General features: G+C 42.9%; 1 protein-coding gene across 9 annotated transcripts in view; it reads left to right on the top strand.

Annotated features, from left to right (window-relative positions):
• Positions 1–17234, top strand: part of TMEM241 (transmembrane protein 241) — a 104854-nt gene that overhangs the window by 6835 nt on the left and 80785 nt on the right. For 6 of the 9 annotated variants that reach the window (XR_004620071.1, XM_034641978.1, XM_034641982.1 and 3 more), the window contains exon 3: positions 3923–4000. The exons of 1 other annotated variant lie outside the window; for it this stretch is intronic. Coding sequence is in view for 7 of the 8 variants with exons in the window: in XM_034641978.1 (XP_034497869.1) it covers positions 3923–4000 (78 nt within the window). In the remaining variant the exon portion in view is untranslated. Of the gene's footprint in view, positions 1–3922; positions 4001–12082; positions 12108–15953; positions 16054–17234 lie in introns of those variants that run through there. 2 more of the 9 variants (XM_034641979.1, XM_034641983.1) reach the window with 2 other exon arrangements.

Here is a 17234-nt window from a genome sequence, read left to right as displayed (position 1 = left end):
AGCTAGGTTTTATTTTATTTTATTTTTTTAAAGATTTTATTTATTCATTTGAGAGAGAGTGAGCAAGAGAGAGAGAGCAGGAGCGATGCAGAGAGGCAGAGGGAGAGGGGGAAGCAGACTCCCCACTGAGCGGGGAACCCAATGCAGAGCTCAAGCCCAGGACCCTGAGATGATGACCCGAGCCGAAGGCAGATGCTTTACTGACTGAGCCACCCGGGCGCCCCTAAAGCTAGAATTTAATATCAAAACCAAAAATCTCTATTTACAAATGATTCTTCGCTCATAAGAAAAATATAATTAAAAACGATATTGAAAAATCATATTTTGCCTATAGGATTTGTAAAATAAAATTTCAAAATTTGATAACACAGTTTTGGTGAAAATGTAGAAAACAGGTGCTCTCATACATGGGTCTGGGGTGGCAAATTGGTACAGTATCTGTGAGTGACACTTTGGCAATATGTAACACTATTGCAACAGTTTGAGTCCTTCAGTTCTGCAGTTCCACTTCCAGGAATTCATTTGAGAGGTTTCCTTGCACTTTTGTAAGTGAAATATGTACAAAAACATGCGTGTGAAACATTACCGCTCTGTGACAGCAAGCATTTTTAAATAACCTGATTTTCGTCTCTACAGAACCCATTACATAAATTATATTATATCCTTAATGGAATACTACTCAAATGTCAAAAAATAATAAGGACACTCTCAGGTATTGAAAAGAAAAGGTTTTCCAAATGCATTTAATGGGGGACAAAAGCAAGTCTGTTAACAGGGTAGCACAATAGCATCGTGTAGAAATGTGTGTGTATGTTTTCCTTATTTAAGAAAAGGTGAAGAAACTACCAAGCATGGTTACCCATAGGAAAGGGTGGAAACTGCAGAGAGTGGAGAGGCAAGGGAGGAAGACTTTCGAACACTTACTTTTTTATACTTTTGGATTGTTGTACTTTACAGTATCACCAAAAATTATTTCAAGGGAACTTCAGAATGACTTTGTCAAGTTTCTCCCTAATATTTCATAGCAAAACTTTAAAATGTATTGTGTATGATTACATATACAGTAGTTCCCCCTTTATCCCCAGTTTCGCTTTCTACGGTTTCTGTCACCCGTGGTCAGTTCGGTCTGGCAGTAGGTGATTCCCCTCTGACTTGTCGGAGGTAATGGTAGCCTAAGGCTATGTCAGAAATGCCTACATCACCCACCTCACTTCACCTCACCGTCTAGGCATTTATCATCTCGCCGCATGGCGAGAAGGGTGAGTACGGAGATTTTGAGAGAGAAACCACATTCGCGTAACTTTTATTACAGTATATTGTTATAATTGTTCTATTTTATTATTGTTGTTGTTAATCTTTACTGTGCCTAATTTATAAATTAACTTTATCATAGGTGTAGGAAAAAACATATATTCGGTTTCGGTACTGTCTGCGGTTTCAGGTGTCTCCTGGGGGTCTTAGAATGCATACCCCGGGGCGCCTGGGTGGCACAGCGGTTAAGCGTCTGCCTTCGGCTCAGGGCGTGATCCCAGCATTACCGAATCGAGCCCCACGTCAGGCTCTTCCGCTATGAGCCTGCTTCTTCCTCTCCCACTCCCCCTGCTTGTGTTCCCTCTCTTGCTGGCTGTCTCTATCTCTGTAGAATAAATTAAAAAAAAAAAAAGAATGCATACCCCACAAGTAAGGGGGGATCACTGTATTTCAGCCAATAAAACTGGGATATTGTTTTCTCTTTTAGTGAATAGGAATCGTTTTCTGGTCCTGACTGTATCGCAGTTCTCTCCAGGTAGAGAGACTTAGGGAACTTAGGTGGGAAAGGAGGATCTCTACACGTGGATTGCTTTTTCCCCTCTGTATCCATGGATGGGTCAGACTGAAGGTCCCTCCTCCAACAGATTGTAAGGTCTACAAATGGAAGAACTTATTTTTAAAATTTCTTTTGTCACTGGAGTATCCCCAGTGCTTAGGACAATGCCTGGCGTGTATGAGGTACACAGTAGGGCGGAGTAGCTCATTCTACAAATGCTTATTGGGTGCATCCTGTGTCCCAGGCACTGTTCTAGACATGGGAGGGACACCAGTGGAGAAAGCAAAGATCCCTGCCCTCGTGCAGCCTGTCCCTTAAGTTTACTTGCAGTGAATGGTACCTCCCATCCAGTTGCCTGACTGAATAACTCCCAGAAACCTGGGAGTTGATTCCTTGGTCTCCTTCATCCCCCACATCTAGGTAACCACCAGGACCTCCTAAACATCTTCAGAATCTGTCCACCTTCTTCAACCAAATTGTCCCTTCCTGGGCCACTGTTACCTGTCCCATTACTGTTGACATTTTGAGCTGGGTCCCCTTGCTTATGGGGCTGTCCTGCATGTTGTAGGGTGTTTGGCAGCATCCCTGGCTACGACTCACCAGATCCCGGTAGCAACCCATCCCTTCCCCCACCCCTAGTTGTGACAACCAAAAATGTCTCTAGATACTGCAGAATGTCCCCTGGGGGAAAAACCATATGGTTGAGTACCACTGCTCTAGATTACGCTGTTGGAGGGCATGACCCATATCTGTCTGCCCTGCTTGGCTGGGTCAGTGATGGTTTCACAAAGGAGGCATAAAAACTGGATCTTATGGGATGAGCAGGTGTTCACCGACGCACAAGGGGATGGGAGAATATGATGGGTCAAAAGGATAGCACATGGAAACTCTTAGAAGTATGAAATGACCTGGCACATTCCTGAGGCTGCGGGCTGTTTATTATGGCTGGCATAGCAGGTGGACGGGAGCTGGTCCTGGAAAGGGGAGACTGGAAGTCTGGGAAGGCTTGTGTGTCACATGCAAGTGACTTTATCCTGTAGGCCAGCAGTGCTCAACTGTTATGTCACAACACACGGGTGTGTTGTAATCACTTCCGAGGTGAGGTGTCTCAAGTCATAAAATAAGGTTGTGAAGTCTATGAATGACTCACCTAAGATAAAGCAATTAGAGTGACACAAGGGGAAGTTATGCCTTTAGTACCCTCTCACTCATTTTGAACTTTGCTGTGCTTTGTGCAGTGGGAGGGGCAGGGTTGCATAATTTGCAGCCTGGACTCCCCCTGCACTCTGCATGCTGAGGATGCAGAGTGTCACACATGAGCTAGGGGCCCCTGGTGTGTTGTGGCAGAGAAGAGGTTGGGAGTTGCTGCTGGCCACCTGGGAAGAATCCACCACTTTTAAAATGAGCGAGTGGCAAAATTAAGTTTGCATTCTAGAACAAGCCCTGTAGCTACAAGGTAGAGAGTGGATGTTGCAGGACCATCCTGGGGATAGGGACACCAGTTAGGGGACTGATGCTGGGTTCGGGTGTGCCATGATGGGAGTCTGCATTAGGCAGAGGCAGAGGGATCAGGAGGAGAAGGCATGGCACTTAAGAACTGTTATGGGGATTATGTGCAATAGCATTTTGTGAGCAGATGAGGGAGGTGACTGAGGAGGAAGGGCTGGGATGACATCTGGGCTCTGGTTTGGTTGTTGAGGGATAGGGGCAATAGATCAGGATGGGGAAGGGAAGTTCAAGGCAATGTTTAGGCAAGTTATCATTGAGAGCTTGTGGGGTATTAGGGTGGCAGTATCCAGGTGAGCACAGGGCTTTGGGAATCATCACTGCAGGGCAATGGGAGAAGCAGGGACTGTGGGTGAGATTGTTTGGGGAAAAGTTTAGAATAAGAGAAGAATATCAGTGTCAGCACTGAACAGTACAGCTGGACTTGAGAATAGTACAGGTTGAGAAGGAGGGATCGGGAACTGGGATGCCAGTTGGGAGAGACCGGGAGGAAAGAATTGTAGGAAGGCTTCGGTGTGTATATTTGTGTCAGCCAATGAGTCTGCCGGGGCTGTATGGTGTTTGAGACTATAGCACTCTCAAATTCACATTGGTCTGTATCCTTTGCAGGTGGCAGACGTTAATTGGTGGACTTCTGCTTCATGTGTCATGGAAACTGGGCTGGGCTGAGATCAACAGCAGTTCAAGGTAGAACAGCCAACCTCTTCTCGCTCGATTCATGATTCATACCCTGCACTCTTTTCACGTTATTTAATTTCTTCTGCTGTTATGTTGGGAAACACAGATGTTTGAGTTGCATGATCTCTTAGTTCCCTTCTAACCTTGAGATTTTAGTGCTTTTATAATCATATAGAACTCAAGAAGTGTTTTCCTGGTTAGTTACTAAAATAATACTAAAATTAATTATTAATTGGGCTTTGTTGTAGATCATGAGAGCGAGGGAATGAGTTTCTAAATCAACTTCAAATTTTTTTGGTAAATTTTTAATTTTGAAATTATTTGCTACTTTACAGAACAGTTAGAAATACTACAAAGAACTTCCATACCCTTTACTCATGTTCCTCAATTATTATTTTACCTTACCTCTCCCACCATTTGCTCTTGAGATAAATATATTTATATTTTTTTTCCCTGAACTATCTGAGAGTAAGATGCAGATTTGAGAGTAAAATGCCTCTTTTCTTTACTTCGAAATTCTTTAGTGTGTATTTTCTTTCTTTAAAAAAGATTTATTTATTTGAGAGAGAGAGCACGCCAGTGCACAAGCGGGAGGGGCAGAGGAAGAGGGAGAGGGAGAATCTCAAGCAGACCCTGTGCTGAGCGTAAAGCCCAATTCGGGGCTCGATCTCATGACCCCGAGATCACAACCTGAGCCAAAACCAGGAGTCAGTTGCCCAACCAACTGCACCCCCAGGCACCCCTTTCATGTGTATTTTCTTTTTCTTTTTCTTTTTTTTTAAAAGATTTTATTTATTTATTTGAGAGAGACAGCCAGCGAGAGAGGGAACACAAGCAGGGGGAGTGGGAGAGGAAGAAGCAGGCTCCCAGCGGAGAAGCCTGATGTGGGGCTCGATCCCAGAACGCTGGGATCACGCCCTGAGCCGAAGGCAGACGCTTAACGACTGCACCACCCAGGCGCCCCTCATGTGTATTTTCTCAGAGCAAGGATACTTTCCTATGTGACTACAACTCAGTAATCAAAATCAGGAAATTAATATTGATGTAATACTATTATCTCATCTCCAGACCAAATTCATATTTTTCCAGTTTTCTCAATAATGTCCTTTATTACATTCCTCACCCTCCGATTCTAATCCAGGGTCCAGTTCACATCACACATTAAATTAGTTGTTACGAATCTATTAAGACAACTTGTTGAATAGATTTAAAAGAAATCTCAAAGACCTCACATTTTTCAGGCAAAATTATAATCTGAATTGGCTATCCACTCCTGCCTCACCTAGATAAATTCTCATGATTCTTCTAGACATCATGCCTCACCTGAAATGATGTGTAAAATGAAAAGCAAATGAAGTCAAGGTTTATATGGGCAAGGTAAACAGCCCTACTGAACGATCAGGTCATTCACCTTCACCTGTATAACATCCTCACCTTCATAAAATAAAGATACTTTTGGGATTTTATATGTGATATTAAGCAGAGGGCTTACTTTATACTCCATTGTTATGGTAGATGGTTCAATGAGAACTGGGTCTTCATTTAAAGAAATAGTACCCCCTGATTCCATAAGGCCTGTGGTTGTTCCTATATTTAGTTAAATAATGAAGCATCCTGATTCCCAATGGTTCAGTTTATTCCTTCACAGAGGCAAGAAACTAGACTAGAATGAAGGAACTGTCAGATTGGGGACTGGGGTCCACTTGGCGCTCATCAACATGGGTCCTCTACTCTGTTTAAGTGTTCCTGATAATTATCTTATAATTTCTGATGTGAATTGTTTACTTCATAATCGTCTTTTAAACATGACTTTAATACAAATGTAGTGATCCGGAGGGGCACCTGCACCCCAGTGTTTATAACAGCAATGTCCACAATAGCCAAACTATGGAAAGAACCCAGATGTCTATCAACAGGTGAATGGATAAAGAAGATGGGGTATATATTCAATGGAATACTACTCAGCCATCAAAAAATGAAATCTTGCCATTTGCAATGATGCGGATGGAACTAGAGGGTATTATGCTAAGCAAAATAAGTCAATCAGAGAAGGACAATTATCATATGATCTCACTCATACATGGAATTTAAGGAACAAAACAGAGGATTACAGGGGAAGGGAGGGAATAATAAAACAAGACAAAATCAGAGAGGGAGACAAACCATAAGAGATTCTTTTTTTTAAAAAAATATTTTATTTATTTATTTGACAGAGATAGAGACAGCCAGCGAGAGAGGGAACACAAGCAGGGGGAGTGGGAGAGGAAGAAGCAGGCTCATAGCAGAGGAACCTGATGTGGGGCTCGATCCCATAACGCCGGGATCACGCCCTGAGCCGAAGGCAGACGCTTAACCGCTGTGCCACCCAGGCGCCCTGCATAAGAGACTCTTAATCATAGGAAACAAACTGAGGGTTGCTGGAGGGGAGGGGGTGGAGGGGCTGGGGTAACTGGGTGATGGGCATTAAGGAGCACACGTGATATAATGAGCACTGGATATTATATAAGACTGATGCATCACTGAACTCTACCTCTGAAACTAATAATACTCTCTCTCTAAAAAACAAAACAAAACAAAACAAAAAACCCAAAACATTACTTTAGCCATGTTTTCTTAAAAGCTATGCTATTGGTTCATACTTTAAAAAATTTCTGTGGAAAAATATATGTAATATAAAATTTACCATTTTTAAACAATGTTTAAGTGTACTATTCAGTGGCATTAAGTGCATTTACAGTGTTGTGCACCCAACACCACCATCCATTTGTAGAACTTTTCCATCACCCCAAACAGAAATTTCATAACAAGCAGTAACTCCCATCCTGCCTTCCCCTCCCTCCAGCCCCCGGTAACCACTGTTCCACTTTCTATCTCTGTGAATTTGCCTACTCTAGGCACCTCACTTCAATGGAAGCATATAGCATTTGTCCTTTTGTGACTCGTCATTTCACTTCACGTCCTAAGAATTGTCGCAAGTGTCAGGATCTCCTTCCTCTTTAAGGCTGAATAATATTCCATTGTATGTATGCACCGCACTTTGTTTATCCATCCATCCGTTGATAGAATTCTTCTGCCTTTTGGGGGAGTGGAAGGAGGAATGACTCATAGAACTGGGTGATGTCAAAGATTCTCAGGTTCTTTCCCTGGAAGAAGTGATCCTCCAACAGTGGAAATTTGAGACCCACTAGACACTGCTGTCCCTTGAACTTGCTAGTTTCTACCCATTGCAGACGTGTGGTCATGCCCCGTTTAGTCCCCCTGCTGATTCTCAGAGATCTTCTGACTTCTGTCTCCTGGACCTTCTTAGGTGGCTTCACAGCCTTACACACGATGTCAGCTCAGTTCAGCTCTTGTCAAAGATCATAGCGTCTTAGTTTGTAGCGAATCTTGTGCTCAGTAACTGCTGGTACAGCTCAGGATTTCCAGTTGCCACAGGCCCTTGGCAAAGGCGAGTTACCAGATGGCTGGCAGCAAGGACCCGGCCCCGGTGTTCCTTTGTGTGTGCCTGGCTAGGTTTGTGTTTGCTGTGGTTGCTGTTTCCTACTGGGCTCGGCTTTCTTTTTTTTTTTTTTTTAAAGATTTTATTTATTTATTTGACAGAGATAGAGACAGCCAGTGAGAGAGGGAACACAAGCAGCGGGAATGGGAGAGGAAGAAGCAGGCTCACAGCTGAGGAGCCTGATGTGGGGCTCGGATCCCATAACGCCGGGATCACGCCCTGAGCCGAAGGCAGACGCTTAACCGCTGTGCCACCCAGGCGCCCCTGGGCTCGGCTTTCTGATTGTATTGGTAGCGAACCGAAGCCCAGCTTTGCTCTGTGACTGTGCACGTGGGTGGAGATAGCAGAGGTTAGACTCTACTAAAAATGAAAAAACAGCAGCAGGCAGACAGCTTGAAGTCCCCGAGGTCATCGTGGAGTTGGGATTGTACCAGTGGGGCTGATGGGTGGTCCCCAAATAGCTATCTAATAACATACACCATGAGCGCTCCTTTAGACTCCTGATAGCCTGGAGCGTAGCAGAATCCCGGATTCCCTCTTAAAACAAGTCACAGAACCTGATACCACAGTTCCTACTTTGCAGAGAGGCCCTATCTGCTGTGTTGGTCAGTCTCTGGCCATGTCATGTATTGACTCCATTGAGTGACCCGATGCGATCGATCTTCTCCAGGAGATTTACTCAGCAACCAGTTCAAGTGTTGGACGATGCCCTGAGGCCTTCTGTCTTGGGGAAGATAGCACTGGTTTTTAGGCACCGGTTTGTCCTTATATGGTAGCTACTGCCACTGTCAAACCATTGCAGAATGTCGAAGTGATTTTTCTAGCAGATGTTGAAGTCCTGTGCTGTAGGCTGTTTCCAGAACGTGATCCAGAACACTGTGACCGGACGTCTGGCAGTGAGACCACGGCATTCTTTACTAGATTCTTGAACCATTGCTTATAGAATCAGGTGTGATTTCATTGGAGACTTTACACACCATCCTCTGGTTCTTTTATTACCAGACTACATGTTTACATAAAGACATCTGGAAAGGACTTTTTAATGTACTTACTACTTTTTGTTCACTGTACCTAAGATGGCAAATTTTTAACTCCCATGTTTTCAAGTACAAGAAGTTCTAAGTTAATAATTCTATGTCACAATACCTTTGTGACAGAAAAAAGCCCCACTCCTTAATTTTCCATTGAGAATCTTTGCTGGAGAACTGCAAACAATTTCTTTGATAAAACCTTCAAATTAACTCAGGCCTGCCCCTAAAGAATTGAACAGTGAGCAAATCAATTAGGATAGTTCTTTTTATGATTGATTATTTGTTTTTAAATGAGGTAGCTCGCCTTCATCAAAGCTACTGGTGGTTGGAATTTCTCAAAAATGTTTTAATGTGTTGGCATTTCATTTTGAATGACTCTTATAGTTTTATGAACAGTTACCTTTGCTCACAGAGGAAAGTTAGCACTCAAATTCTTGTGTTTTTGATATTTTTTCCCTGTTGCTTTTTTTCTCCAGAGGAATGCTTTATGTATCTACGTAGGAATTACTTTTTGGGAATAATAAAACCAGCTTTCAAAGCATTCTCAGGAAACATACGGAGAGCCACTGAAGGGACATAATATTGAATAAAATCTGATTGGTGTTGATGTGGTGATTATAGTAGTTCTCAGAAAAGTCCATGAGGCCAGAGATGGTAGAAGGACAGGATTTTTTTTTCAGCTTTATTGAGGTGTAATTGTCAAAGAAAATTGTAAGATATTTAAAGCATACATTGTGGTAATACGGTAGAGGTGGGATTTGGCCCGTGGGCCATAGTTCGCTGACTCTTGTTCTAAGTTACGCTTTGTGGAAAACTGTATCATCACAGTGTTCTTGAGTTCAAGTAATATTAGGGCTGAGCTTTGTCAAGGGAGTTGACCCTCTGTGAGTCAGAGGAAGAATAAAGAATGAAGGAGGAAAGGTCTAAGAATAGTGGGAAAAAGGGAGAATAGTGAGTAAGATTCTTGGAGGACCATATTCACCAATAATGGACCCCCAAAAATGATATCTAGGCATCTGCTCTAAGTGGGGAGTTATATATGTAGAAGTCAAAAGAAGAAGAGGAAGAAGGGGAGGAGTAGGAGTAGAATATATGCAGAAGTCCTTGTAAACTATAAAGCAAGTATTGACTACAGTTGTGCGGTATTACTGTTTTAGGCAATTCCAGCAGTCTTCATGAACCCTGTATGTTGGTGGCTTGGTATTTTTATGTTTGAAAACTGTTTTTAGTTCCACTAGGTGTCAGCACAACGCAGAGAATTTTTAAAGAACTTGTCTCAAGGAGCCCATCAGGCACCGATGAACAGATAAACTTCTGAGAGTTTTGAGGGAGCAGATGTTCCTTCCATAATGCATGCTCTATTTGAAAAACAAGTGATTTAATTTAATTAGCCTTCATCTCGATAACAACAGCTTTATAATTCATGGCAACAGACTATCGTTAGCTTCTTATAAAATGCTTCATTGATCAGGGTTCTTAGGGACAGGAAAGTGTGCACAAGCAAAGAAACAAACCAGCCCAAGACTCAAACAAGATGCAATACTTGTGCCTACAAAGCGTGTAAGAGAAACTATGTTATCACCTCAATTTTCAAACCAGACCCCGTGGCAAATAGTCCTCTCCCCCCACGAGTTGCTGTGAGATCCCTCCCTACACACGCAGATACACACGCTCACTGCCTCAGCAGCTCCCCAGAGGTCCTCCTACCACAGAGACCCGAGGTTCTTCCAGGACTACCTGAGGATTTAATTCCATCTTGCCTCCTTTGTTGGCACATAGGACAACGAAAGAATAAACCAGCACAGGAGGCCCAGATGGTGCCACCTTATAAATGATAGATGGAGAAAATGTACCTCGTTTGCTCCTAATGTGCAGGTATTTGGCTGTTGTAGAATCTTAGAGGTGCAGTGGAAGATTATATATGTTATATATAAATAATACATCAATATAAGTATCTAAATATAATTTTGCATATAAAATAATATATTTATATACATTTATATGCTATATAAAATATAAATATATTAGCTATATAAATAATATATATTAATAAAAATATATTATCTCTCTATATACATATATATATGTATATAAAAATAAGCAATATTAGCTCGGGCTGCTATAACAAAAATACCAGAGATTGGGTGGCTTAAACAGCAAACATTGATTTCTCAGTTCTGGAGGCTGGGAGGTCTGAGATCAGGGTGCCAGCATGGTTAGGTTCTGGTGAGGACCTCTTCTTGTTTATCTTATTGTATCCTTCATAGTGGAGAGGGAGAGGGAAGGAGGGAGGAAGAAAAAGAGAGAGAGAAAGCCAGGTCTGTCTCTTTTAACAGGCACTAATCCCATCATGAGGGCTCCACCCTCATGACCTTATAACTTCCCAGAGGCCCCACCTCCAAATACATCACGCTGCGGGTAGGATGTCAACATCTGAATTTGGGGGGAACACAAGCACGTAGCCCATGGCAGAGGGTAGAGTCAGGGTAAGTTCTCCGGAAGGTGATTTTGTAACCAGTTCTGCACTTTGATGCATGCATCTTTGAACAACAACTCCCCTTCGGGAATTTATCCTCATACTGCAAAAACATGGATATGAAAAGGGAATGCGTTCAAGGAAAACTATTACAGCATTAGAATACTAAAAAGAGGATTAACTTCCATGTCCAGCAATAGCCTATTATTCAGTTGTTGATAAATCGGTGATGAGTTTTCGCCAGGGAAAGATGTTAAGCAGATTACGGGACAATGCGGACAGTGGAATCCCATTTTCACTGCAGTGTTCATATACGTGCATGTACCGACACTGTTTGGAGGGAGACCTAGCAAGGTAGTAACAGTGGTTATCTTTGGGAAGTGGGATGGTCATTGTAATGTTTTTCTTGATTATCTGTATTTTGAAAATTTTCTAGCATGGATAAATACGACTATTTAATAAGAAAACGAGATAAATTATTATAGAAAAGAAAGTGACCGCCTCCATGCCAAGTTTCTGAGTTCATGCCTTTTGAAGAAAACATGTTTGTTTATTTTTCACTGCAGTTTTCCGTTGTCCCAGTTAGAGGTTACAACATGATTATTAGAAATGTTCATCGTTTATTGTTAGAAGTCCCCATTGGGGCCATTTCAAAGAGACAAATGGCAGGAGGTAGGTATTTTTTACTTTCATCCCTGCCCTTAAAAACCTAATAGCTGTAAGCACCAGCAGTTCTGTTCAGAGCAAAGTCTCTGAAGGGCTTCAGAAAAGCGCAGGAAGAAATGTGAATTAGGGTCATGCCTGGAGTTTTCTGGTATGTTTTGTGGCTGTTGTTTTCCCCCTGTATCAATCTAGAGAAAGAAGGAAAAATCTTTTTTTTTTAAGTTAAAAGTAATACATGATGATTCCTTCAAATATTTGAGTGTCTAGCGTATATACCAGATGTTGTTCTTCAGGGTGGCGGGGGTAGGTGCACAGTGAACAAAACAGACAAAAATCCTTGCCCTCATAGAGCTTACCTTCTCATAGGGATAGACCGACAAGAAACGAAGCAAAATGGAAGTATATGAGGTGTCAGACGGCAGTAAGTGCAGAGAAAAATGAAGCCAGGTAGGGAGCAGGCAGGTATGTGTGTGTGCCTGAGGGCGTTCTAGTGCGTGGAGTGGGGGGTTGTTACTTGACTCTATGGATAAGATGACTTTGGAGCAGACGTCTCGATATGTGAGAGAGTGGGCCATGCACGTGTCTGGAGGGAGAGAGTTCCGTGCGGGAAGGCAATAGTAAACCCTGAGGTGCTTGGCACACTTGATGACCGACAATGAGGCCAGAATGCAGCTTTATTTTCCTTGTAAATGAAAACATCTTTGTGGATATTTACCTTTTTTTTTTTTTTTAAAGATTCTATTTATTTATTTGACAGAGATAGAGACAGCCAGCGAGAGAGGGAACACAAGCAGGGGGAGTGGGAGAGGAAGAAGCAGGCTCATAGCAGAGGAGCCTGATGTGGGGCTCGATCCCGTAACGCCGGAATCACGCCCTGAGCCGAAGGCAGACGCTTAACCGCTGTGCCACCCAGGCGCCCCTTTAACTACCTTTAACTATTGTATACAGTATGCATATTTTTAAGGCTTTCGATAAGTGTAGCAAGTAGTGTGTATGTGTATATATATGTATAACTTTTCACATGTTTATTGGCTATCTGTATTTCTTAAGTGTGCGTGTGAGAGAGAGAAACACACACACACACACCTGGTTTTGCCCACTATTTTTCTTTGTTGAGCTGATTTTTTTTTTTTTACTGAATTGTAAACACTCATTATACATTAAAAACATGAAATTCCAGCCTGTTTTATATGTTGCGAGTAGTTTTTCCTAGGTCCTTAATCATCTCTTGATTTTCTTTGTGGTGTTTTTTGGCCAGTGCATTTTAAGTAGGTGGATCTGTCAATCTTTGCTAGTGGCTTCTGTCTTTGGAGTTATGTGTAGAAAAACCCAGAACATTTATTGAGTGTTGTTGTGCCATGCACTGCTCTGGACTTGTGCCTTCCTCTGCCCCCACACCTAGTGACCTAGGTGACCCCTAGATACCTCCAGCCCTAGATGACCTGACCTAGAAGAAAGGGCATAGCCCAGGGAAATGTGTGAAGTTTGTCCATCCCTTAGAGCTCTTGGCTAAAGTTAGTCAGCTAACTGCTGGAACATTCCTTGGCAGTGAAGAGAGCTGATTATAATTCCCAAAGATTTGGGTAACCATGTGCATGTTATAAGGTTATACTCTTCAGTGCCCAGAACCAGGTATGATTTCCATCACTTCCTGCTATATCTCCCTGGAAAATAATCCTCCATTTTAGCAGAGTTAACTAGGATTTTAAAATTATAGTTTCAGGGCACCTGGGTGGCTCAGTCATTAAGCGTCTGCCTTCGGCTCGGGGCGTGATCCTGGCGTTCTGGGATCAAGCCCCACATCAGCCTTCTCCGCTGGGAGCCTGGTTCTTCCTCTCCCACTCCCCCTGCTTGTGTTCCCTCTCTCGCTGGCTGTCTCTCTCTCTGTTAAATAAATAAATAGAATCTTAAAAAAAAAAAAAAGGAAATTAGTCCTAAATATTTCTAAAAAAAATAAAATAAAATAAAATTATAGTTTCGTTTTGTCCTGAAGAAATATTTTTAAAAAAATATTTCAAGGGGCGCCTGGGTGGCTCAGTCGGTTGAATGACCGACTCTGTTTCTGCTCAGGTCATGATCTTGGGGTCCTGGGATCGAGCCCCATGTCAGGCTCCACTGGGAGTCTGCTGGGATTCTCTCTTTCCCTCTCCCTCTGCCCCTGCCCCCACTTGTGCACACACTCTCTCAAATAAATAAATGAATCTTTCAAAAACAAACACTTCAAGAGATGGCAAAAGCACAAAAAAAGCACCACCCTTGCAGTCCCTGTTCCCCCCTTGTCTCCACATAACCTGGAAAAGCATGGAAAACTCAGTTGTCATGCATTTAATTTGCCCCAGGAAACTGTTCAAAGGCCTGACCTGTCCATGTTACAATAGCACAGGAACTGATAGTCGTGCAAAACCCTGGAAGCCAGAGATCCCAAGTCTGATTCAGCAGACTGAATTCAGCTGTCTGAAGCAGCAAGTATAAACAGGTCTTCAAATGATGTTCACCTGTCAGCGGACTAGACTCCTCGAGGCAGGTTCTCTCTGGGAGGGAGACACGGTGTGCACTCCGAGTGCTCCCGTGGCTGCCAGTCTGTCTGCCTGGTTCTCCTGCTGGTGTGTAAATTAAGTGCGATCAATGTTGCAAAGAATTTGGGAATGAAGAGTTAGCGAAGACCAAACTTGTAACAAAGTCTTACTGAACCTTAAGAGACTTCTGTTGCTTTGAGTAAAGGACCAAGGAGGGGAATGTTGGGTCCCTTCTGCTTCTCTAGCCCACCCCCAGTGCCCACTTTAACTTTGAGTTTTATCTCAAATATCACTTATTAGAGGAAGGTTTCCCTGTCCTCACTGACTAGATCAGATGCCCTTATGGTGCAGCTTAGTCCTTTAGTTTCCTTAAAATATTCATCCGTGTAATATTTGACACTTATTTATATGAGCAAAACACCCATGGCTCCCACCTTTGTGAAAATTACAGTTTATTTGAGAGGTGGGAGACACATTAATAATATGTGTGTATGTATATATATATGTATATATAATCTGATCATTAATGGGTTAATTGAAAGATCAAGAAATCATTTTTGGATGAAACAATGTATTTTGATTTAAGGTGTATAAATGTGCATTCATTTGCTAATCTCATGGGAAGGCTTTTTCTTATAAACTACACAATGTATACCCTGTGATTTTCAGTGGAATGAGAACTTTGATACTTTGGAACAATATGAATGCAGAGTTCTTCTCAATTTTTAATTATCCCCCCCATCTTTTCACACCGGTTTTGCCCATATCTGTTTTGGCAGCGCTGTCCCCAGTGATTCATATTTATTCTTCTCAGTACAGCTATACTTTCTTGTTGGTGTGTGGAGGAGGGAGGCCGCTGTCTCTGAGAAGAGCTCACGAGGGCCAAGACAGGGTTGGGCAACCAGCTGTTCTTGCAGGTGTCGAAATTTCCACCGTCAGTGCATGTTGCTTTGACTCTGTCCACCTAGGAGGTGGGCTCTGATGAGATGATTGTGGAGAACACAAGCGCCAGTGCCCCCGTGCCTGGGTCACAGTGCCATGCTCGGATCCAGGTGCTCACACAGCTGCTCTGTAGCATTTCCCAGAAGTCTCTTTGGTCCAACTAAATCTGTGTTTATTTTTTTTTATTTTTTATAGTTAACGTCATTTCTTTCTTTCTTTTTTTAAATATTTTATTTATTTATTTGTGTGAAAGAGAGAGTACAAGAGGGGGGTGAGGGGGAGCAGCAGAGGGAGAGGGAGAAACAGGCTCCTCACTGAGCAGGGAGCCTGATGTGGGGCTCAATCCCAAGACACTGGGATCATGACCTGAGCCAAAGGCAGATGCTTAACCAACTGAGCCACCCAGGTGCCCCAGTTAAAGTCATTTCTTTGTGTTTAAGGTAGAGGGTTAAAATATAAGGTGTCCCTAGCCATGGTTTCTTTTTCACATCCATGATCACTCAAATGCCCCGATGTCTCTTGGAGCATATGACGGTGCAGGCGTTTTCTTTAAGAGGAAACAGAGCACGGATTCCTGGGGCCTCACTGAGCTCACGTCCCAGAGTACTGGGCCTGCGGCAGCTGGGCACACTGCTTGTCACGCACTGCCCTCCTTCCCTCCTCGCCTGTACTCCCTGCGGTGTGGGCTCTGGGCTGTCTTCTGGTGCTCAGCGGGCCAGGGGCCTGGAACCTGTCTCCCTTGACCCTTGTGATCTTAATGTCTAATGGGAAAGCCCTTTGGCTTTGATGTTCTGCAATTGGTTTGATTGGTTTGATGTTCTGCTTGACCCATTAGGATGGAGAATGGCATCTTCCTTTCTCTGTTCACCTTTTGGGTGCAAGAGCAGAGGTCTGTTATTGCAGCAGGACCAGGAAGAACAGAGAATATCCCTCAGGTAATTAGCTGCTTGGTCTGCTACCAGAGCAAAATCATGCTGTGTTTGCAGCTTATTTATTTATAGGTCAGTGTCTCCCATTAGATCACGAGGTCCTCGGGGGCAGAGTATGAAAGCGTGGCTCAAAGCTAGGGCTTTAGAGTCAGGTGACCTGAACTCAAATTCTGCCTTTGCCATTACCAACTCTTCTGACCACAGGCACATTATTTAAACTCTTTATGCCTCGGTTTTCTCATTTGCACAAGGGGAATAATGATAATAATAATAATAATAATATTTTCTCACAAGGTGGTTGGGCAGATTTTATTTGTTTTTTTAAGCAAGCTCCATGGCCAGTGTGGAGCCCAACACGGGGCTTGAACTCACGACCCTGAGATCAAGACCTGAGCTGAGATCAAGAGTCAGACGCTTAACCAGCTGAGCCACCCACGCGCCCCACGTGGTGCAGAGTTTTTAAAGACACAGCACAGAAAACATTTAGCATAGTGCCTCGTTTGTAGCAAGTGTTCAATAAATGTTAACTCTGATGCTGCTGTTAATAATTCTGGCTCTGTAGGCACCTTGCAAATTGCTATAAATATTTGCTGAATGAATATATTCAGGAAGCAGGATTTAGAAGCCCCACTAGAGACCGGAGACGTTTTAACACCAGGTTCACTGGGAAGCGTCCAAAAGCAGGTCTGATCACAGATGGGAGTGCCTGGCCATGCTAATAAAGTTAACAAAGAACATTTCTTGAGCAGGCACCATCCCAGGAGAGCAGTTCATTGAGTTAGGTGGAATTATTATGTTAAATTCTGCTGGAACGGTCTCATTTATTTCTCTCTATTATTAGAATAACTCTAGGGAACTGGCGTTAGTGGACCGAATGTGTTGGTGATGGATGGGGGCAGCAAGTGATCAGTGCTCTATGTAAAAACCAAGATTCTAAAACTGTAGTGAGAAAAGCATTTTGCGTGTGGCCACAATTGAATCAAAGAAATGCACCCTTCAGAAGTCCTTAGAGATTCCAGGTTCACAGTGGAAAACGTCAACCCATGGCCACCCAGCTCGAGTTCTACCATTCTTTTTAAAATTCTGTCCTTTGACACTTTCTTCCTTTTGTTGTGATTCCATGGAGCTGTTTGATATATTGCCTAGGTAAATAGTCTTTTTAATGTTTAATAATTTGGCATGAGTTC

Source organism: Ailuropoda melanoleuca, chromosome 14 (assembly GCF_002007445.2).
Source record: "Ailuropoda melanoleuca isolate Jingjing chromosome 14, ASM200744v2, whole genome shotgun sequence".
In the NCBI taxonomy this organism is placed as follows: domain Eukaryota; kingdom Metazoa; phylum Chordata; class Mammalia; order Carnivora; family Ursidae; genus Ailuropoda; species Ailuropoda melanoleuca.
Note: the sequence above shows the minus strand (reverse complement) of the source record. Positions and strands in the feature narration are given on the sequence as shown.